The sequence below is a fragment of the Drosophila busckii genome, chromosome 3L, assembly GCF_011750605.1.
Source record: "Drosophila busckii strain San Diego stock center, stock number 13000-0081.31 chromosome 3L, ASM1175060v1, whole genome shotgun sequence".
Taxonomy (NCBI): Eukaryota; Metazoa; Arthropoda; class Insecta; order Diptera; family Drosophilidae; genus Drosophila; species Drosophila busckii.
Genome location: NC_046606.1, coordinates 16,171,793 through 16,192,385, shown reverse-complemented (window position 1 = coordinate 16,192,385; position 20,593 = coordinate 16,171,793). Strand labels below are relative to the sequence as shown.

Here is a 20,593-nt window from a genome sequence, read left to right as displayed (position 1 = left end):
CAACAACTTGCCAACACTTCCGACCCACACCTTATATACATATTTAAATACGAAAATATATGTATCTATGTATATGTAGTATATCAGGGACAGACTAAAAATCAAACACTAAAACTGCAGCTACCTGCAATGTTTCAATTAAGTTATTGTAGAGTAAGAACTCAACGAAAAGAGTTCACAAAGTATAATATAGTGTTACGAGCTGTTGACGTCAGCGAGGGATTGTGGGACCCCTCACTGAGTATTGTGTGAAGCTATATGACCCTTGATATAGGGGGAGTCCCCAATAAAATAACGGGTCCTGACTAATGGGATCAATTAAACAAAATATGGGAAAATTATACTACAGAGAATGTATTAATTATTATCCAAAGATAGGCAAGCTGCAATTGAAACGTACCCGTTTTAAAGACTTTTAATATTTCATAGCAAATTAAAGCGTAGAAACAATATTTTTGGATGAAATATGTTTTAATTATTCACATTAACCAACGACTGACCAAGTATTCGTGACAGGTCACAGATGAGTAAATATCGCTCAACACTGAAATGTATCGATACTTTTACTCAACTGACAAAAAGTGCCGGTCATTTTCAGTTGAGTTTTCAGACATTTTCACTCTATATTACACATTGGAGCAACAGATTTGCATTTTAAGAAATTATTAAAACAGATCTACTGCGCGCAAGCTAATATCTTGTATCTGTGTGAGGAAAATCCACTCGTCAGATAGAAGCTGGACACGGTATTTACATATAGAATCCCCAACCCAGTTATTGATGGACTGGTATGGTGGTAGAGTAAGCTCGTCTTTTGCAAAATGAAGACACATAAGACTTGTAGCACACAAGTCACACTATCAAAGTCTTGCGGGCAAAACAATATCGAGGGGTTTTAAGCTCTCATGTTGTCTCTCACGCACTCACGCTCACATTCAAGCACTGTTCGCTCGCAGGATATGAGGGGAAAATCTAATAACGCCTGTTTAGGAGTGTCGGGTACATTAATGAGATTAGATTAATAACTCTTTACGAACTAACACGTTTGCAATAGTACCATGCAGCAAGTATTTCATCGGTATCACCAGATGTCTGGTTGTATGGTTGCGCCGGTCCATAGGCGCCTGTAATTTGACGGTTACCAAAATCTTGGACACGCTGTATCGCTAAGGCCGGGCCATCTGGTACGAGTGGCATCGGGCTTGGCCTGCCACACCGCTCGTGATCATGGCAAATAGTACTACTTTTCGGGTGCAGCACGACTGTTCTGTAGGTGATGGTGAGGAGGCATCTGCTTTAATAACAGAAAATACCACGTTAGCTTAGCAGCTAATGTATAGCAGCTGTTATGCTAACAAACAATAGCTTGTTGCTATAAATATTAGGCAAGTCACCAGCTGACTGTGAATTCTTATCCTATTGGCAGTTATTTATCATTTCATTTAGAAAATGCATTTTGTATATAGTTAAAATCGTGTATATTTTTTAAAAAAATGCGCAAGCCATCATTTGCAATGCTGAAACCGCTTGTGTAACGCTTTCAGTTTCAGGCAAATGAGACACTTATATTTCAGTTTCACAAAGATTTAATTATAGTATATGTAAGCTACTAGTTATTAGCAAACATCGTCATCCATGGGCGGCTCGTCATTTTCCTGCGAGACAATGACCTCCGCGAAATCATCCTCCACGCTATCCACAAAGCTGGAAACTCTGCAAGCAAGCAATAATTTATATCAATTATCAGAGTTTCAAATTAGGCGCTTGCATATGGCATATATCACTTTTCAAATTCGCACTGTGGCAGCAAGCCTTCGTCCTTAAAATGCGCACCACCGCCCAGAAGTTTCAGCAACGTGCTGAGCCTCAGCAGCGCCAACAGGCACAGCAACATGCCCGCCACATAGCTCAGCCAAAGATTGTGTGGATACAAGGCCAGAGTTACACCCAAGACAATATATATGGGCGCTGGTCGCCAGCCGCCAAGCAGCGATGAGAAACGCCAGCAGGCCAGGCAGAAGTCGGTGTTCTGGTAATTATCGCTGCGTATTAAATACAAATAAATTACCATGAAGGCGTTTATTATTTATTTTTAATTTGACCAACTTACTCGCCGCATTGCAGCCGCAGGAATATGGTTATCAGCCATTTTATCTCAATGAACAGCACCAGCAAAGCTGAAAAACTGACCAAGCATTAAAATTTTATGATCCACAGCAGCGGTGAAGCAAAGGATTCGCTTACAGTATATACATTCCCGCCTGATATCCATGCATGTAGACATCTACGCCCACTCCACAGATAACTGAAATGAAAAATGACCACAAATTGGCTGTTGTATGCTCAAGAAATTGGTACAATTATGGATTTTGTGTCCTTCTCTGAGCCTATAAAACCTGTTTATGGTCTGGCTACACAAATACCCATCCTTGGCTTACCAATTCGAGTCAATAAAATAAGATAAACTGTTACTTGAGTAACATTGATGAGGCGTACCAGATTACGCGAGGGTAGCTTAAATGCAAATACAAAAACAAAATAAAATAGGTATGTAAATATGTTTACTTCTTAAATTATAGTATATAAAATAAAATATTAAACGCTTTCGACCACGTTATACACTTTTTCAAGAAATTCGGATGAACTGGAAGTACTAGAAAGCAAAATGAAAATGCTGGTTAACATTTTTTTAAATTAACAGTTCTAGTTCTAACAAATACAATTAGAACACTTATTTAATTTAATTTCTGTGTTTGTTTTAAATCTTAATTGTTTTGGTATTAGCAATCTGCATTGTAATGCTTATAGACTTAGAACCTACTAACATTTTACTTGAACATTAAATATATAGATAAAAAACGAAATTTAATGTACTTATGCTCCATTTTTATTTCTATCTCCTTAAGTCCCTGAATAATACAATCGAAAGATTTACAGGTCAATTTATATACGCAAACTAGTTTAAGTTTTCTATACTTTCTTGACTTGAAATGAAACTTTTGTAACTTTCCCAATTTATATGCAAACGCAGCATCGCATTAAGCCTGTCAATGCTTTCTATGCCATGTGTTAAATATGACTACAACAACGAATATAATAACAAACGCTACTCAAAATCTAATCTAATTAAGTTGTTGTTGTATGCGGCGAAAAACAAATCAGATTAAGCCGCAGATAAACGGCTAAAATGGATTGACCGAAACCAAAAGCCAAGCCAATTACATTAAACGCTTTGAGCACTCTAGCTCATGCCCTATTCTTAGCCAAAGCAAAAACATCGATAAAACGTGCGTTGCTGCGAAAATCAAATGAAAGCCATGCAAAAATTATGCGCTGCTCTCCAGACAATTAGGGGAAGGTTGGCAGGGGCAAATTTCCGACTGATAGATTTTTTTTGCTGGCGTCACAGTGTTTTTGAGGGTCTCTACTAAACCGACTGGCGCCAGCGGGCAAATAGCTAACAACAACAGCAGCAGCAGCAGCAACTGTTTGGAGCCACTAACAAGGATAACGGGTTGCACTTGCCAAGGATATGCAGCGCTGCGAAAAAAGGCCAATGCCTTGTTAATGGCCCTGAGACATGCTGCTGTGCAATTGTTAGTTCTTGTTGTTTTTTTTTCTGGTTTGTATCTACAAATTTGAGGTTTATGAACTGCATGCATAATGCAGTGCCAACATTACCCTGAACACTGAACACTGGGCTCAACAACAATATTGTAGGGAAATTATTTTGAACTTGACCCAAGTTTTTTGCAACTGCTGCAGATTCTATGCTAAGCGTCCATCATTTATCATACGTCCCAGTTGGGGCTGGTCAGTGTCTGTTGAGAAGCACTCTGGCCAACGTTAGAGCGTTGCAAGCGGCCATTACAAGTGCATTAGGCGGGAGCAAGGAGGCGTGTGTGGCATGTCTTTATATAAATGATGCCAATGGGAACGATGGCACGATAAGCGATGAAGCGAAATTTGATAACAGCAGCAGCTGTGCTAATATTTAATAATTCTAAATTGCCTAACAGGAGATACAATGTGTAGAACATAACTTGAAAGTATTCAAAAATTATTTGAAAAATTTAACGAATTTAAAGCATACTTATTGGGGACATATAAACTTTTAAATTAAAAATGAAGCTTAAAGAATGAATGAAAATGAAGCATTTATATGCCATAACAACAACTAACGTAAATTATAAGTTAATATAATAAATTTTAAAATTAAAGCTTGCTTTTATATGAATAATTTGTAGTTACTAAATTAAAATAAAAGAAATAAAATAAAAAACAATGACTAAGCTAAAAAATTACACAAAATTTATATATGTATACGAAACGTAAGCTCCAAACCTTAGCTTATATTTTATTACCACCTGCACGCACACACACTTACATTTTTCCACTCGAATTGCTGCCCAAGTGCGTGAGTATGTATGTCTGTGTGTGTGTGTGTGCGTATGCTTACCGAATGAAGTCAGTAGACCAAAAACCCTTATCACAGGACGTAAGCACTCGCAAGGCTCGACCGGTTGGCGGCAGCGTCTACGTTGTCGTTGCAACTGCTCATGTTGCTGATGTGCTTGGCTCATGGTTGTTGGTTGCTTGTTTACTTTCTGCTTCCAAAGGCAATACAATTTCAATTGTAACAAACGTCTCGCATGCACAGCGTCAACAACAGCAAATTGGCAGTTCAGTGCCAAAACGTTAATACATCAGCTAATATTACAAGGGATAAGAACGAGTGCTTAAGCCAGCTCAACTGCGAAGACGCATCGGGTCCTGCATTGAATATAAATCAAGCGAACTTCCACGGCAGCATCTCAAATTTCTTGGCAAGCAACTGACCGACGCTTGCCAAACACTGTCACGGCAACAACAACGACAACAACAGATACAATGTAGTAGCTACAATAAACAGCTCGTTACGCGTTCGAATTTCAGCATTAACTTTATAGCCAGCATACGGTGCGTATGCGTAGTGCGACTGACACCTTTTGCGTTGTTATAATTTGAGCTCGTTTTTATTAAGCGTCGCATTTAATCACGTTGCCACTTTGCCTGCCCTTGCAGCTTGTTTTTTGTGTGTGTGTGTGTGATGTTAACTAATGGCTGCAAATTACCGTTAACGTGCACTTTCATTCACTTTCTCTTTGCCCCCGCGCGCCTGTTAACGTCACTGAGCGTTTGAAATGTCCGCCAAGTTTCTGCAGGTGCCACTTTCCACTCACAACATGCCACTTGCCACTTGCCGCTTGACTCCTAGCGCCAACAGCCGAGTCCGTTTCACAGTGCCCTAAACAACGTCCGAACGCTTCCAGCAGCGCCAAGTGAATGAATGAAGCAATCGTCCTCAGTGGCCCCACAGACTGCCAGACTTTATAGCCAGCAAAGCCGTCAGCAACATGCGCTACTTTTCAATGAGCAACGTACATCGATGTAAGTTAAACAAAAATAAATAAACACTCAATTCAACAAAACACAGCTAGTAATGTGAAACTAATTCTCTTTAATTTAATTAATTGTTAGCCAAGTGCCTATTAAAACTTATAATATATAGATATAACGAGTATTTTAGACTAAAATTAAATGCTAAAATTAAAATTAAATGCTAAAATTAAATCCATAAAGATCGTTAAATAAAAGAAACTTATTAATATTAAATCAAGTTACATGTTTTAGTATTTTGCAACCAGGCTCAAGCCTCGAGCTAAGGGTGTATACTCAATTTCGGATGCTGCTGATTTATGCTTGCTTGCTTTTTTTAATCAGACTCAAATGGAAAATACATAAATTAGTTTTTGTTGTAATTAATTTTTATTTGCTTTCTAAAAAAGTGTAGCGCATGACCTAAGTCTTGATAGCCGCACTATAATGGGATTGCTAGTTTGTTCTTATTTGTCACGTTGTAGTTCATGGTGCTGTTGTTGTTGTTGTTGTTGTTGTTGTTGGTGCTATTGTTGCTGCTGGTGTGTTTTCCATGGCAGTGGCTTGGCTGCGTCCTTTGCGCTATTCCCAGCTCCACTTTTCAACGTGGTATGTTTGTTGGCGTCGTTTCAGTAATTTTCATAACTAGCAGGGGGGACGAGCAGTAAGGGTAATATGAAAGCGGAGCAGCAGCTTGGCAATCTACGCAAAATGTGTACAAAAATATTTTCGGCAGTGACAATGCCCGCCGCCATTTAGCCAAACAATCTACTCAACCCCGAGCTCTCCGAGCCAGCCGCACACTTGACACATTAAACACAGGAATGGCTGGGGAGCAAGTTCATTCTTTTTTCTGAGGTCTACAGGTCTGTCTACGGCATTTGCTTGGTGCGCGTCTAAGAAGCGTTTGTGCTGTTTGCATTAAGCGACATTAATGACAGCGCGGCGTATGCGCAACGCTAATGAGCCGCCTTGCGGGTCGATTTGTTAGCAGAACGCTTCATTATCTTGCTGATGCCAGCCACCATGGCCACCTCAGGCAGCGCTAGCTTGGTATTCTCCTGAAAGTCGCAACGACGCATTAAGTGCAGCCAGGTGCGTTCGGGATTCAAGGACAATGGCATCTGCAGCCAACTCACGTAGTCAATCTTCAATGAGCCAGTCAGTAGCTGATCGAAAGGCGTATTGCCAATGAAGAACATAGACTTGAGTACCGTTGTCTTGGTCTCCTTAATGTTCTGCCCCAACACGCCCTGAAAGGGACTCGGCTCATGATCAGCCGTGCCCAGTTGCTCCAGCAGCCAATCCTTGTTGAACTTTAGGTAATTGTAAATTACCTTAAGCGCCTGCTTGCCTATGTTGGTGGTCAGCACATCGCTGGCAAGCACCTCGGCTATATAATCAGCGGTGCCTACATCCAACTCCATGGCATAGTTGGCCGGCGGACTGTGACTCAAGCGCTCCGACTCTGCATTGGTCAAGTCATCTATTTTAATGGTGCTCACGGCACTCATGCCGCCAGCGCCACGTCCACAGCTGCTGCCGAAATCCGTGTCCAGATTAATGCTCTCCTTGGCCTGCTTCAGAAACAAATCAATCTGATCCGTGTGCTTGTCGTCCTCGTCAATGGAGCAAATGGCTTCAGACAGAGCATAACAAACAGCCGCCTTTTCGTCCAGCTTGGCTGTTAATAAAAAACATTATAAGAAACAAATAAGCTACATACGACTGGGTTCACCTTGCTCATGCCGCTCGGCTGTCTTGATGAGCTCCGTGTAGAGCGCAGCGAAAACCACCTGGAGCAGCACGGAATCGCCCAACGGACGCGTGGACACGGGTATTATATCCTGCAGCAGTGCTGTTATCTTGTACAATCCCTCAGGCATGCAATCCCATATTTCAGAGACACAGGTTAAGGCCAGCGACATGGCCTGATACATGCTGGCGCCATTCTCCACCGCATTGATGAGCATCTCCACCACGCAGTCGAGCACGGGGTAAACAAAATGCATAATCGCCTCCAGCCAAGGCGTGCGCTTTTGATTCCACACTTGACGCTTGTCCAGACAGTCGCTCCAACCGCTTACGGCGTGCTCCTCCAGCGTTTTAATGAGACAACACTTGATATCCACAGCCTTGCCCACGGCCACAATAAGATAGGTAAGCGATAGAACTATCTGATAGTTGGCTTGGCCAACGGGATCTGACAATGATTCAAATAATGTTAAGAGTTGAGTCATTGGTCAAAAGCAACTACTACTACTATTTTAAATTCAAAGTAAAATTATTTTTCTATATCTACATATGTATATCTTCGATGTTTAATTTGAAAGACCGTCTCCTAATTTCTAAGCTTAGGATAAATCTTAACCTTAACTAAAATTAATTATGCTTTGCTAGAAATTTGTTAAATTTCTCAGCTAGGTGTGCCATAAATTAATTAATTTTTGTATGTTTACGTTTATAATATATATAATTTATAATTATGGTTCAGCGCCTGCTTACCTATATCCGCCGCTATGGACTCGCTGACATTAAAGCACTCGCCACGACAGAGAAACGCTTCACACTTTAAGGCGCCGCCTTCAGCGCTGGTAAACGAATGCTTGGCGACGTTCTTAAAGTTCTCCGAGGAGGGCAAGTGCTGCAGTAGATGGCGCATAATAATGGCAGTAAGGTAAGCATCGCGCATCAGCAGAATCTTTAAGAGGAACGACCAATGCGCCTCGGGAAAGGCGAGAAGTACACGCAGATCCAGTGATATGGCAGTCGCAGTGCTTAGATCGGAGTACTCGGTGACCCACTGGCAGGACTGCTCCTTGGGAAAGTAGCGTGGCAGTGCAAATATAATCCAGGCACTCGGCAAACCATGACGCGAGCTAAACAGCTCCATGTTATCCAGACCCTTGCGAAAGACCTTGGAGAGCACGCCAAGGGGCGCACCACGCAGGAGTAAACAATAGAACAACTCACGGCACTTGGCGTGTATGTCCCGCACAATGACGCTCTGATTGCTCAGCTGGAGACCCGCATACGCCTCGCCGCTCTCGCAGACGTGGGGCAGCAACTGGGCGATGCAGAGCAGCAGATTGCAAATGTCCACCAGATGCAGCTGAGCACGCGCCACGCTGGTAACGATTTGCGTATAGCGCACCGTGAGCACGCTCAGCGTCTCATTGATCATGCCCGCGAATATCTTTTGCGCCATCTTTGGCGGCACAGAGTTCCAAAGATCAGCCTGGGTGCCGCGCATGTAGTGCCACCACATCTGCACCGTATAGGAGCCACGCTCCGACTCGAAGAACGGCTGCGTGTCCTCCCAGTGCAGGCAATCGGCGTCCTGTATGATGTACAGCAGCAGCAGCCGGCAGTGCAGATCCAGCAAACGCTCCGCCAGCGCCTCCGCCATCTGTGCGTACTGCTTGAAGCTGAGCTTGAGCGCGCCGCCCTTTTCGTCCCCCTTTGGAGGGCATATAGTGGTGGTCGCCACCTGCATATAAATGCTGAGCGAGTTCTTCACCAAGGCGGCGGCGCCAATGGTGGCCGTAAGCACGGTGAGATCAGCATGATCGAGAGACTCTTGCGAAAGGTGATGTATGTGCTCTAAAAGTAAATCCGCCGACTTGGTAACAAGATTAACAAACTTGTCCGGATCTGAAGTCTTTACAGTCACGCTGCTCTGTGAGATAGAGAATTAAACTGAAATAATATTTTTCCTATGCAGTATCTCTTATATGCCAAGAAGCTAATACCTAACAAAATTCTGTATCGGTTAGATCGAAGAATTACTCAAAGTTGTACTGAAACTAAATTTGAACCGCTACTTATCCGTATTAGAGGACATAATAATTTTATTATTTTTATTTAATCAATTGCATGCTTTTGAGTCAATAAGACTAACAATTAAAATAAAAATGTATTTCTTTAAGTCGACACTGTCGTAGTAATATATGTAGGATAAACCAAACATGCAATTCAAATTAGCTTAAATTAAATCAACTGTAAATTTGAAAAACATATTGGAGCAATTACCTTAAATTAAATCAACTGTATATCAGAAAAACAAATATTGCAGGCAGCTAACTTTTTTAAAGACTTTAAAACTGAATACTCGTATCTTTAAAATTTTTTTAAGTTATTATTTAAAAATAATCTATGTAGACTATTCACACTTTCTTGGACGGTGTACCAAATATTATGCTTGTAATTATTAAATTGTTGTAAATATAATATTGGTTTAGTTTATTTTATTGTTCAGTTAAGTTGTCTGTTCACTTACAAAGTCGCCTTCGTTGAGCTCCTTCTCCGTATGCAGCAGTCCCGAGTGTTTGCGATAGGAAGCAAAGTATTCATCCTCCCACCTAAAATGGCCCAATTGCCAAGTTATAAGCTATATCTTTCTATATGTACAGCATATTGAGCTTTGCCTACCAGCGTATCAGTTTAATGGAAGCAAACGATGCATAACGCGGAAAGTCCAGCTTACCGCCCACCACTCCCGGACAGATGGGTTCCTGCAGTACACGCTGATGCGTCTGTTACGTGCTCGCGTCACGCCAGGTCATGCAAAAAGGGAAATTGGAAAAGGCGAAAACACATTGTTAACGAGTTTTTCCTCTCTGTGAGTTTCGCTTTCGCATTGCGGTGGCCACCTGATAGAACTCCAAGTCGCGTTGCAGCAAAATGGGCACGCGGTCCATTAAATTGCCCTCCTCCAGCACCTCCATTTTCTCTTTCACTTTTATCTGATAAATACGCTTTTCAACTGCAGCTAACACTGCCAAAGGGATTAGCTTCAAACTTGTCTATTGAGCAAACAATAAACTGCATTTTGTGCTTGTTGCCAAGGCAACAGCCAAAGCGAGACCTAAATCTGTCGTATTGTATTGTTGTTTGCTTAATGATTTTATTTTAAGGAAAAGCCAAATTAAATTTTTAATTTAAATGGCACTTTTAAAAAATGTTTCCCAGTACTAGCAGACGTTCATATAAATTCCAATTGTGATTTATTTATGTATTCAATTTAAATAGTTATAAAATATATATGCAATATTTTAGCTCTGTTTGCTAATCATTCAAAGCGCAATATTTCATTTACAGATAACAGCAAATATATACTTCTTTTTATCATAAAATTAGCTACTATCTTCAAATATTAATTAAATAATTGTTAAGCCGCAGATATAAAAAGTATATAAGATTACTGCAATTTATTTTTAACGATTTAGCAGCAGTCACTATAAAACGATAAGACTAGCGAATTAAATATTAACCTTTATTTTAATATTATAGCAGACTTTTCATTCCATTATTTATTTATTATAGTACACATATATATGACGCTAAGTGCAGTAAGAAATCTTCCATAAGTTGTTGCTGCTGTAGGGGGTAATCAGTATATCATCCAATAATATTATTAACTTGCAAGTAAATTGCTCAGAGAGCGCGCCTATGCTGATAATGAAATCTCCAACTTTCGCTCTTTTGTACATGCATTCGCCGATAAGCGGTCACCGTAGTCTTCTCGGCATGGCGAGCGCCTCAGTTGATAGCTGAGCGGCGTTGAGCACACAACTGCTTAGAGGAGCAGCGGACCAACTTGATTAAGCAAAGTAAGTGCCTACAATTGAAAGTGTTTTTGCTTGGGATGCAGTACGGCTAATCAGCACCCAACACACACACACATGCACACACATGGACAAATTAAATCTATTTCAACGCCCATAAAGCAATAACAGGCTTATCAAAGCGATATGGCTAGCGTATCAGTAATCCACAAATCTCATTTACCCACAGCATGAACGCACATTTGAGACACTTGGCGAGACCGTTGCAGCAGGCGCTGCGCGCAGGTAACAGGCAGCAGTCACAGCTGCGCAGCGTCTCCTACCTGATAGACAAACCGGAGTATAGTTTTTTGAAGGACTTGGGTCTGCAGCGTGAGAATCCCGGTGTGTACTCTGGTAAATGGCAAGGCAAGGGCAAGACCATCACCAGCTATGATCCAGGCACTGGTCAGGCTATTGCTACAGTGCGTCAGGGCAATGTGCAGGAACTGGACCAGACTATTGCTCTGGCTGTGGACGCTTACAAGGAGTGGAGCAAGGTGCCCGCGCCTGTGCGTGGTGAGATCGTGCGGCAAATTGGCGATGAGCTGCGCAAGTATAAGGAGCCGCTGGGCAAGCTCGTCTCCCTGGAGGTGGGCAAGATCTACAGTGAAGGTCAGGGCGAGGTGCAGGAGTTTATTGACATTTGTGACTATGCGGTAGGCCTGTCCCGCATCTATGCTGGCCAGCTCATCAATTCGGAACGCGCTGAACATACCATATTGGAGGCTTGGCGTCCGCTTGGTCTGGTCGGTGTTATCTCCGCGTATAACTTCCCTAATGCTGTATTTGGCTGGAACGCCGCCATTGCCTTGACCACCGGCAATAGTGTGCTCTGGAAGGGAGCCTCTAGCACGCCGCTGGTCTCTGTGGCCACCACCAAGATTGTAGCCGATGTGCTGCAGCGCAATAACTTGCCACCCGTTGTTAGTCTTTGCCAAGGCGGCTCCGATGTGGGTGCCGCCATGGTTGGAGACAAGCGCGTCAATCTGCTGAGCTTCACGGGCAGCACACAAACCGGACGTAATGTGGGCGTTGAAGTGCAGCGCCGCTTTGGTAAAGTCATACTGGAACTGGGCGGCAACAACGCATTGATCATTGATGAGTCGGCCAACATGAAGATGGCCTTGGATGCTGCGCTCTTCGGTTGCATCGGCACCAGCGGTCAACGCTGCACCACCACCAGACGCATCATAGTGCACGAGAAGCTGCATGATAGCTTCGTCTCCGCCCTGACGGCCAAGTATGCGCAGCTGCTGCCACGCATTGGACACCAGCTGGAGCCACAAACACTTGTGGGACCTGTGCACACGCAGAGCAACATTGACGCCTTTAAGTCAACCGTTGACGAGGCTAAGATGCTGGGCGGCAAGGTGGCCTTCGGTGGAAATGTGCTGAAGCGCGATGGACATTATGTGGAGCCCACTGTTATTACAGGTCTATCGCATGACGCCGATGTAGTGCACCGTGAGACGTTTGCGCCCATTGTCTATGTGCTGAAGGCCAAGAGCGTGGATGAAGCTATTGCTTGGAACAATGAGGTTGAGCAGGGCTTGTCCTCGGCCATCTTTACTGAGAACATGCAGCAAGCCTTCAAATGGATTGGCGCACAGGGCTCCGACTGCGGCATTGTCAACATAAATACGACCACAAATGGCGCTGAGATTGGCGGCGCCTTTGGTGGCGAGAAGGCTACAGGTGGCGGCCGCGAATCCGGCTCCGATTCCTGGAAGCAGTACTGCAAGCGCGCCACCATCACAGTCAATCACTCCGGTGAGCTGGCGTGTGCTCAGGGCGTCGTCTTTAACGTGGAGTAAATCTTAATATTATTAATAGAAAGTTGTTGTTTAATTTGGACTTCTTAATTGTATTGCTAAAAATAAAACTATGAAAATGCACGTATTATCAAATGCTTGTGACATCGAAACGCCAAAAGTCCACCTCAATGTCCTTGGACTGTTGCTTATGAAATTTATAGCTCGCCTCAATATTATACCGCAGCTCGGCCACAACACTGCTTTGCGCACCCCACTCCTTTGACTTCTTTTCTATGTAAGATCTAACAAATAGCAACATAAGTATTTATTTAAAGCCATGTTTATTAGATTTATATATACCTCGTGGAAGTCTTGTGCAGCGAGTAGACAGCGCCAGTGGCTAAGTGTGTTGCCACTTCTAGGAAACGCATATCCATGCCTGCATTACGTTTAGTGCCGAATGGTGGATTCATGACAACCGTATCAAATGCATTGTCCCACTTGCTGCCCACCAGTTGCAGCACATCCGCACGCACACAGTCCACATTGGGCAGCTCCATTTCCACAACATTTCCGCGAAAAATATCCGCAGCAGCTTCATCCAATTCAAAACCTACAGTCAGCTGTGCGCCCAGCAAGGTAGAACCAATGCTCAGCATACCACAACCGCAGCCCAAATCAGCTACAAGACGTCCCTCTATGTCATCGTGCTGGGACTGAATATGGTGTGTTACACAGGCAGCTATATGTGGTGGCGTAGGATACTGCTCCAGGAGTATTTTGGGCTTCTCAAAACCATCGACACACTGCAAATACTCCTCCAGTTTCTTCAGCTTCAAACGGGCCATGATTTAATACTTGTGATGCTATTTATTGCTAGGCGCTGGCGTCGTTGGTAATGGCTCTAAGCGCGGTAGCACAGGTATAAAGCTATTGCCGAAATATGAGTCCTGTGGGATGAAGAAGCCAAGTGTTGTGGAGCTCGTGGGATTAAATGCAGTTCTGGGCGCGCTGAGCGTGCCTATAGCACTAGACGTAACACAAATGCTCTGCGGAAACTCTGCGCAAACAGTCGGCTGGCCAAGCAGCTGCGGCGAGGGCATCTAAAGTATAAATGTGCTTAGCTAAACGAAGATTTTTATAGCGCACTGTCTGTTTAGCGTACCTGATTCAGCCCAGTACCGAGTCCTCCAATGAGTAGTTGCTTCTTTGTCTGTATTTCTTCCAGTATTTTGCGATTGGTTAGTTCTTGTTGCGCACTAGATGTTGGAAAAGCCATCAAAACACGCCTGGATTTAAACAAATTAATAGAATTGGTAAAATTTGCGTTTTCGAGATTCCGATGCGACAAAAGGTATCGATATTTTTTCCTCAACAGGTTCAAATGAGTTAACATGAACATAACAGTAGCATTAGCATCGCAGGTCACATTGTAAAAAACAAAAACAAAATAACAATACGCATTATAAATAAACATAATCGTAATATACGACTAATTGTATTTAATTTTAAAAAATAAAATATATTAAATACCAGCTACAAAAATGAGTATGAGCGATGACGACAGGGACATTGACATTGAGAGTGACGTAAGCAACGTGGTCTTGTTTTATGTACATATAATTTACATCACAGTAAATTATTAAATTATTTCACTGCAGGATGATGTGGACTCTGACAATGGATTGGGCTCCTCAAGACACACAAACACTGCCAATTTTTCTCAGGTGAGCACAAGCTGTAAAAATTAACATTTGATGAAGCGCACGTTGTCTGGCCATTGTTTGTAAACAGACGCACGTTGTCAATCGTTGTTGTTGTTATTGTTTTTGTTCCTGACCAACTTCTTTTAACTGCAAAACCGTTGTTTATTTTGATTGCAAGGCCGAAAAACGAGCTCATCACAATGCATTAGAGCGTCGGCGACGAGATCATATTAAGGAGAGCTTTACGAATTTGAGAGAAGCAGTGCCTACGCTTAAGGGGGAAAAGGTAACGCAGTCGAACAGAAGCCTTTTAGACCAAATGACTAATTCTTATCGATTGCAGGCTAGTCGTGCTCAAATACTTAAGAAGACCACCGAGTGCATTCAGACAATGCGTCGCAAAATAAGTGAGAATCAAAAGGATATTGAGGATATGAAGATGCAAAACAGCATACTTGACGAACAGAGTAAGTGCAGAATGAAAATGAGGCGTTGTTTTCAAATTATAAAATTAAAATATCTTATCAGTACGACGATTAGAGGGCGGTGCGTCGAACGACCAAGAGTACGTAAGTGGTGAGGAGTTAAGCAGCGATGTGGAGGACGCTTTGGAGAAGGCTGATTTTAGCAGACGCAACAAAAAGATGAAAACCTTCCATTCATAGCGATCATTGTAAACCCCCGCCACTTTTCTACTCATTAACAACGAAATCAAAGTCCAAAAGTATATTTTCCCCCACCCAACCAACACCTCCTTTAACTACCTTAATTTGTATGTGTGTGATTTTGTACTCTCACTCGACTAATAAAAGTTTTGTAAGTATCCGCAGTCGTCGTAGCTTGTTTTAATCCAAAAATAACACTATTTTAGTTATCTAAATATATATTTAAAAAAATTAACACTTGGCCTTCCTATTTGAACTTGAGCGTCACCCAGAGCAGGACAAAAACAAACAGCACAAAGAGAAACATGTAACACATTTGCTTAGGGCCTCCTCCTTGTTTGGCCAGACGCACTACACGCGTCATTGTGTTGCCCAGAAATCCACTGGTGCGATCCATGTCATCGTCAATGCCACGCAGTAACTTGTCCTGATAGCGCACCTCATTTCCAATATCAATGGTTAGCGACTTGAGGGCGCCGATCTTCTGTTGCAGCTCCTCAGCAGCGCGCTCATTCTCCGCCTCCAATGCATCATGGCCGCTGGAGCCAGCTGGCTGTTGTTGATTTAATGGTTGATATGGGTAGTTATTGCGCCGCATGCTCCTGCCACTGTTTCCACCGCTGCTGTGTGCCAGTTTGGCATCAATTTCACACCAAGCTCAAGTGACACGTAAACCAAAGAGGAATCTCCAGTTCAAAAGTCAGTCAGATTGTTTCCTTCGCTGGAGCTCGTTATTTGCTTGTGTCAGCCCGCTGATTCATCCAGTTCATCCAAAATTTAATATGCTCTGTGCTTAATTAAACAATTAATGGTCGTGCAATATTGAATCTTTTTGTTGCAATGTTTATCAAAAATTAGTAAGCAATAGTTCACCGCTGAACTAGTACCATGAGCGTAACCCAAAACGGCAACTTTTACAGATAAACAAATTTATATTACTTTACTTAACAAGTATTTTAAAATGCTTGCATTTATTTTTAAATTTAATTTTAAATTTCAAATTTGGAATTAATTTTTATTACTAAACCGCCGAACACAACTGTTTTAAGACTTGGCAAGCTTTTGAAATTTATGATTGAGGTATTGTTATTATTGTTGCTATCAAATTAAGTCGAATTTTTAAAACAAATCATAGTAAGACAAATTTTTTGTGTCAATTTATAAATTTTGATAAATATTTTTTACAAATGAGCGGTCGATACAAGTGAACTGGTTCTTGCAACTGAACTGAACAATCAGCTGTGAGTTTAGTATGAAGCAACGGCGTATTGTTTCTTATTTAATCCGTTTGCCATAGCAACTTGTTAGCTACATATATTATAAATTATGTGAAGTGAATCGAAGTTTATTCATTTAATTGGATAATTATAAAATTTAATGCTTTAAGCTATCAGTTCGAAAAATATAGCATAAACTGCAGTAACTGCTACTCGGAATTCTTGTAAATTAGGTAACTTTAAATCTTTGTGGGTCAAACGGTTTGCCCGTTGAAGTTTTAATCTGCACTACATTCACTTGTTATTGTTGTAAATTTTGCTTGCCTAATCAATATACATACGTAAAATATTTAATATCCGTGACTGCTTAGTAGTATCTAAGCCAAACAAACAGGCAGTAGCTACAATTTGTCATGACCCACCTGGTGTTGCTGACGATGAGGTTGACCCTGAGTTGAGTACGTTTTGCCAGTCATTTTTAATGCGTAATTTTACGACTTATCTGTATTATACGCTTGTCTATGTAAATCCACAAAGACTTTGATACGTCGCAGTGCGCGCGTTAAATCTCCGAACATTGAACCTTAACTAAAGTACTGATAAGTTCTAATCATTTTCTCAGGTAACAAATCATGGGACTCTCAGATCTAGTGGCCAGCAAAGTTGGCGTGCCCGTGGAAGCGCTTCGGTTGTTACTAACACTGCTAGCCGGTAAGTGCTTTTGAATTTATCTTTCATGTATCATATTATTTAAAGAGCTTCTTTCACCCTTCAGGTTATCCAATTGCTGCCATATACCGCAAATATATTGTGGATCAACCCTCGAAGCCGTTGCATCATATATTCTTTGCATTATGTGGCATAAGCCTCTGCTATTACAATTATGGCGTGGACACATATCATTCGCTTTTGGGCATTGTCACCACATTTGCTCTAGTTTACGTGCTACGCTCCAAGCCTCTCATTATGCTGAGCGTGAACTTTGTGTTCCACATGGGCTACCTACTACTAGGATACTATTATACTGCCAGTAACGAGTATGATATATTATGGACAATGCCACACTGTATATTGACGCTGCGCATGATTGGTTTTGGGTTTGACGTGAGCGATGGACTCAAGTCAGAGGAGCAGCTTTCCAAGGATCAAAAAGAAACTGCGCTAAAGGAGTTGCCTACACTGCTGGAACTCTTAGCATTTGCCTACTTCCCTAGTGGCTTTTTGGTTGGACCGCAGTTTCCTTATCGTCGCTATAGAAGCTTTATCAATGGCGAATATCGACAGTATGAAGGCTGCGTGAACGCGGGTCTGAAACGCTTGGGCATGGGCGTGCTCTACTTGGCCATATGCCAAGTGGGCTTAATGATTTTGCCTGATACATATTTCCTAACACCAGAATATGCGGACAGGCCATTTATACTACGCATCTTTTATCTGGGTTTCTGGGCCAAGTTCTCACTTTACAAATACATATCGTGCTGGCTGCTGACAGAGGGCGCGCTAATGAGCATTGGCTTCAGCTACAAGGGACAGGATGCGGAGGGCAAACCGGACTGGTCCGGATGCAGCAATGTAAAGCTTATGTTGCTGGAAACGGGCAATACCATGCAGCATTATGTGCAGAGCTTCAATGTGAACACAAACCAATGGGTCGGACACTACATATTCAAGCGTCTCAAGTTTCTTAACAATCGCAACATTAGCTACGCGGCTGCACTGGGCTTTCTAGCTGTCTGGCATGGCTTCCATAGTGGTTACTATATGTCTTTCCTCATGGAATATATGATTGTTACTGTAGAGAAACAGGTAAATGTTTGACTGTATAACCCCACCATAACTTTATTACTAAATATTGTCATTTTAGATTACTAATGCTTATACCAAGAACGTGCTGCCGAAATATGGTGAAACTTTAGAAAACTCCAAGATTTATGCTGTGCTATACTTCATCTGCCTAAAGTCCTATAATATCGTCTATATGGGCTGGTGCCTAACTGCTTTTGTTTTTCTCAAATACGAACGCTGGATTACTGTGTTCGGTGCTGTCAATTACTTTGGCTTTATCTACATGATTATATGGGTAGCTGCCTATAACGGTTACCATTACTTTAAGCATAAGGTAAACGCAACGCGGCCGGTAAGGAAAGAGGATTGAATGCTACTATTGATTGCCAAAAGAAACTAACCAAATCATTGTACCGTTTAAAAACTAATTTTACTCGAGATTCGTTAAAAAATATAGCTTGTAAATTTAATTTCCAGAAATTGAAAACAAATTTTCAAATCAAATGCCTAGTCAGTAAAAATAATTGTTTGCTTTTAACGGCGCTCAGACTTATAATTTAACAGCGAGTAAAGACAATTTTATACCTTAAAATAATATATATTTTGATATACGCTCACAAATTCTAGAAAAGCCATGAAAAGTGCAAATGTAATTAAAAGTAAATAAAAGCAATACTATTCAAAATAATTGTAGATACTTTTACAAATTTGAGCTCAGTAAAATATACTAAAGAAATAAATTTCAAGATTGATATTTTGCTCTTTTTTTTTAAACATTTATTGAAGCTCACAGTATGAATTATCTTGAGAATGATTAGGGAATATATGATATTTAAAATCTAATGCTCCATGGGCTGGGAATCGCCGGCACCAACTTCAGTGCGACGCTTGGCGCCGCTGCCAGTCGACTCTTCCGCATGCTCTGTGATCTCGCTAAACATGTAATCATCCTGGTACTCCTTCAGTATCTTACTCGAACGATTCTCATCCAGAAACAGCGAATACACCTTCTTCACATCCTCTGTGTTTACCTCAGTGGCCTTGCGACGACGGCAAACCAGATTAGCTGTAGTAATTAGTTGTATGGCATAGCGTAAGCTAGTGTCTGTGGCAATGCGTGTAAGAATGGTTAAAGCATCGGGATGCATAATGCAGTCCTCCTCCTCGCAGCGTATTTTCAGTATTTCCTTGACCTCCTTCTCGGTGTAGGGGACAGTGCGTATGATGATCATACGGTCTAGCAAATCAATGGGGATGCCATGCGGACTGCGATAGTTGGTGCCGCGAATACGTGTAATACCACGGTTGGTAGCCATGACCACCACCGGAGCCATGTCCGACTCTAGAGCGCGATTTAAGTATGAGAAGCATTCAATGTCCAGCATATGCACCTCATCAATGAACAAGACGCCCGGATTGATTTCGGCCTTGCCCTCCTCACGCCACTCCAGCACCTTGTTGTTGATTTGATCACGTACTTCCTGCTTAATCTCGCCAGTATCGCCCGAGAATAGAGCTAGAAATCCGTGAGTGCGGCTATTGATCACATCGATCTCATGCAATGTCACTGTGTGCACGACTTCCTTACGCTTCTGCAGTTCTCCTTCTGGGCACTGCACGAAGCGCGTCTGCGCTCCAGTAGCATCGTAGTCACGAGCACGAGTGAAGCTGCGTCCCAGCTTGTTTACCTTGCCGGATGCCTTATCGATTGTAATGACGTCGCCAGCTTGTATCTTTTCTTTCATAAAGCACTCTATGATCTTGTTACCCAAATCGTAGTTGGTCTCCATTTCGGTAGTTTTCAGTGTAACCTTTCCCACCTTTTGGCCAGTGCCGGTAGCTGGTCGCTCAATTTGTATTTCAACCACCTCACCTTCAATTATCTCTGTCTCCTCCTTGATACGCACGCCAATGCTCTTGCGCAGCGCCTGCGACAAAGCCTCTGTCTTGCTCATTTCCAGCGAGTATATTTCCGAGCCAGACATACTTGTAAATGGCGTCTCCGTGCCCAACGCTTGTGCCATACCCACAGCGATTGCAGTTTTGCCGGTACTTGGCTCGCCGGCTAGCAAAATACAACGTCCAGCTATTTTGCCCTCGCGCACCATTTGCACCACCACCCCAGCAGCACGGCGAGCATCCTTCTGTCCCACCATGCCCTGGGAAACAGCGCGTGCTTCCAACACATCGTCAAGTCCCAGACCGCGAATGTGTGAATGCGCGCCAATACGCTCAATGCGAGTAATGTCGCGCACTTCGATTTTCTCAGTTTCCGCCATGATTTTCAGTTAATAATTGTACCAATTTTATTACAGAATAACTTTTTTGTACTTGTTTGCAAGGCGTCAACAAATTTAATGAAATTCAAAGTGTTTTTGTTACCGAGCAACAGAAAACAAAACGCCGCATGCTCGATTTCAAAGTAGTGTTGTTGAGAAC

The 20,593-nt window shown here is 42.3% G+C and overlaps 9 protein-coding genes across 11 annotated transcripts; 3 read left to right on the top strand and 6 right to left on the bottom strand.

Moving 5' to 3' along the window:
* Positions 1-1,616: 1,616 nt before the first annotated feature.
* On the bottom strand, positions 1,617-4,793 carry LOC108598325. Its single transcript, XM_017984942.1, has 5 exons — positions 4,460-4,793; positions 2,245-2,305; positions 2,111-2,185; positions 1,785-2,042; positions 1,617-1,713 (listed from the first exon to the last, which is right to left on the bottom strand). The coding sequence occupies exons 1-5, from the start codon at positions 4,581-4,583 to the stop codon at positions 1,617-1,619; spliced, it is 615 nt and encodes a 204-aa protein (XP_017840431.1). The 5' UTR covers positions 4,584-4,793.
* A 1,043-nt stretch (positions 4,794-5,836) lies between these two features.
* On the bottom strand, positions 5,837-10,145 carry LOC108600532. The gene is made up of 6 exons (XM_017988185.2): positions 10,071-10,145; positions 9,850-9,953; positions 9,698-9,779; positions 7,924-9,097; positions 7,157-7,621; positions 5,837-7,102 (listed from the first exon to the last, which is right to left on the bottom strand). The coding sequence occupies exons 1-6, from the start codon at positions 10,143-10,145 to the stop codon at positions 6,378-6,380; spliced, it is 2,625 nt and encodes an 874-aa protein (XP_017843674.2). The 3' UTR covers positions 5,837-6,377.
* A 786-nt stretch (positions 10,146-10,931) lies between these two features.
* On the top strand, positions 10,932-12,931 carry LOC108600533 (putative aldehyde dehydrogenase family 7 member A1 homolog). Its single transcript, XM_017988186.1, has 2 exons — positions 10,932-11,030; positions 11,215-12,931. The coding sequence occupies exon 2, from the start codon at positions 11,216-11,218 to the stop codon at positions 12,839-12,841; it is 1,626 nt and encodes a 541-aa protein (XP_017843675.1). The 5' UTR covers positions 10,932-11,030; position 11,215; the 3' UTR covers positions 12,842-12,931.
* Positions 12,852-13,647, bottom strand: LOC108600534 (methyltransferase-like protein 5). Its single transcript, XM_017988187.1, has 2 exons — positions 13,142-13,647; positions 12,852-13,083 (listed from the first exon to the last, which is right to left on the bottom strand). Exons 1-2 carry the CDS (start codon positions 13,627-13,629, stop codon positions 12,930-12,932), a joined length of 642 nt encoding a protein of 213 aa, XP_017843676.1. The 5' UTR covers positions 13,630-13,647; the 3' UTR covers positions 12,852-12,929.
* Positions 13,629-14,144, bottom strand: LOC108600536 (SOSS complex subunit C homolog). Its single transcript, XM_017988189.1, has 2 exons — positions 13,947-14,144; positions 13,629-13,884 (listed from the first exon to the last, which is right to left on the bottom strand). Exons 1-2 carry the CDS (start codon positions 14,058-14,060, stop codon positions 13,648-13,650), a joined length of 351 nt encoding a protein of 116 aa, XP_017843678.1. The 5' UTR covers positions 14,061-14,144; the 3' UTR covers positions 13,629-13,647.
* A 124-nt stretch (positions 14,145-14,268) lies between these two features.
* Positions 14,269-15,171, top strand: LOC108600535 (protein max). Its single transcript, XM_017988188.1, has 5 exons — positions 14,269-14,370; positions 14,443-14,508; positions 14,666-14,773; positions 14,831-14,954; positions 15,016-15,171. Exons 1-5 carry the CDS (start codon positions 14,326-14,328, stop codon positions 15,150-15,152), a joined length of 480 nt encoding a protein of 159 aa, XP_017843677.1. The 5' UTR covers positions 14,269-14,325; the 3' UTR covers positions 15,153-15,171.
* Positions 15,172-15,361: 190 nt separating this feature from the next.
* On the bottom strand, positions 15,362-16,079 carry LOC108600538 (BET1 homolog). The gene has a single exon (XM_017988190.1). It carries the CDS (start codon positions 15,748-15,750, stop codon positions 15,400-15,402), a length of 351 nt encoding a protein of 116 aa, XP_017843679.1. The 5' UTR covers positions 15,751-16,079; the 3' UTR covers positions 15,362-15,399.
* A 217-nt stretch (positions 16,080-16,296) lies between these two features.
* Positions 16,297-18,854, top strand: LOC108598469 (lysophospholipid acyltransferase 5). 3 transcript variants are annotated; one of them, XM_017985115.2, is made up of 4 exons: positions 16,297-16,393; positions 16,992-17,080; positions 17,145-18,175; positions 18,234-18,854. In XM_017985115.2, the coding sequence occupies exons 2-4, from the start codon at positions 17,002-17,004 to the stop codon at positions 18,522-18,524; spliced, it is 1,401 nt and encodes a 466-aa protein (XP_017840604.2). In that variant the 5' UTR covers positions 16,297-16,393; positions 16,992-17,001; the 3' UTR covers positions 18,525-18,854. The 3 variants fall into 3 exon arrangements, with proteins under 3 accessions (XP_017840604.2, XP_017840603.2, XP_017840605.2); XM_017985114.2 differs by lacking the exon at positions 16,297-16,393 and adding an exon at positions 16,500-16,602; XM_017985116.2 differs by lacking the exon at positions 16,297-16,393 and adding an exon at positions 16,719-16,827.
* Positions 18,855-18,916: 62 nt separating this feature from the next.
* On the bottom strand, positions 18,917-20,515 carry LOC108598736 (ruvB-like helicase 2). Its single transcript, XM_017985469.2, has one exon. The coding sequence runs from the start codon at positions 20,431-20,433 to the stop codon at positions 18,994-18,996; it is 1,440 nt and encodes a 479-aa protein (XP_017840958.1). The 5' UTR covers positions 20,434-20,515; the 3' UTR covers positions 18,917-18,993.
* Positions 20,516-20,593: the final 78 nt, after the last annotated feature.

Coding starts and splice junctions, on each gene's coding strand:
- LOC108598325 (XM_017984942.1), bottom strand. CDS start 4,583: ATGAGCCAAGCACATCAGCAACATGAGCAGTTGCAACGACAACGTAGA. Junction 2,306..4,459: donor TGGTCTACTGACTTCATTCG/GTAAGCATACGC, acceptor TTTTCATTTCAG/TTATCTGTGGAGTGGGCGTA. Junction 2,186..2,244: donor CAGGCGGGAATGTATATACT/GTAAGCGAATCC, acceptor ATGCTTGGTCAG/TTTTTCAGCTTTGCTGGTGC.
- LOC108600532 (XM_017988185.2), bottom strand. CDS start 10,145: ATGGAGGTGCTGGAGGAGGGCAATTTAATGGACCGCGTGCCCATTTTG. Junction 9,098..9,697: donor AGCTCAACGAAGGCGACTTT/GTAAGTGAACAG, acceptor TCTATCTCACAG/AGCAGCGTGACTGTAAAGAC. Junction 7,622..7,923: donor GTCCATAGCGGCGGATATAG/GTAAGCAGGCGC, acceptor AATCATTGTCAG/ATCCCGTTGGCCAAGCCAAC.
- LOC108600533 (XM_017988186.1), top strand. CDS start 11,216: ATGAACGCACATTTGAGACACTTGGCGAGACCGTTGCAGCAGGCGCTG.
- LOC108600534 (XM_017988187.1), bottom strand. CDS start 13,629: ATGGCCCGTTTGAAGCTGAAGAAACTGGAGGAGTATTTGCAGTGTGTC. Junction 13,084..13,141: donor CTGCACAAGACTTCCACGAG/GTATATATAAAT, acceptor GCTATTTGTTAG/ATCTTACATAGAAAAGAAGT.
- LOC108600536 (XM_017988189.1), bottom strand. CDS start 14,060: ATGGCTTTTCCAACATCTAGTGCGCAACAAGAACTAACCAATCGCAAA. Junction 13,885..13,946: donor TCGGTACTGGGCTGAATCAG/GTACGCTAAACA, acceptor TTTATACTTTAG/ATGCCCTCGCCGCAGCTGCT.
- LOC108600535 (XM_017988188.1), top strand. CDS start 14,326: ATGAGTATGAGCGATGACGACAGGGACATTGACATTGAGAGTGAC. Junction 14,371..14,442: donor ACATTGACATTGAGAGTGAC/GTAAGCAACGTG, acceptor ATTTCACTGCAG/GATGATGTGGACTCTGACAA. Junction 14,509..14,665: donor ACACTGCCAATTTTTCTCAG/GTGAGCACAAGC, acceptor TTTGATTGCAAG/GCCGAAAAACGAGCTCATCA.
- LOC108600538 (XM_017988190.1), bottom strand. CDS start 15,750: ATGCGGCGCAATAACTACCCATATCAACCATTAAATCAACAACAGCCA.
- LOC108598469 (XM_017985115.2), top strand. CDS start 17,002: ATGGGACTCTCAGATCTAGTGGCCAGCAAAGTTGGCGTGCCCGTGGAA. Junction 17,081..17,144: donor GTTACTAACACTGCTAGCCG/GTAAGTGCTTTT, acceptor TTCACCCTTCAG/GTTATCCAATTGCTGCCATA. Junction 18,176..18,233: donor TTGTTACTGTAGAGAAACAG/GTAAATGTTTGA, acceptor TTGTCATTTTAG/ATTACTAATGCTTATACCAA.
- LOC108598736 (XM_017985469.2), bottom strand. CDS start 20,433: ATGGCGGAAACTGAGAAAATCGAAGTGCGCGACATTACTCGCATTGAG.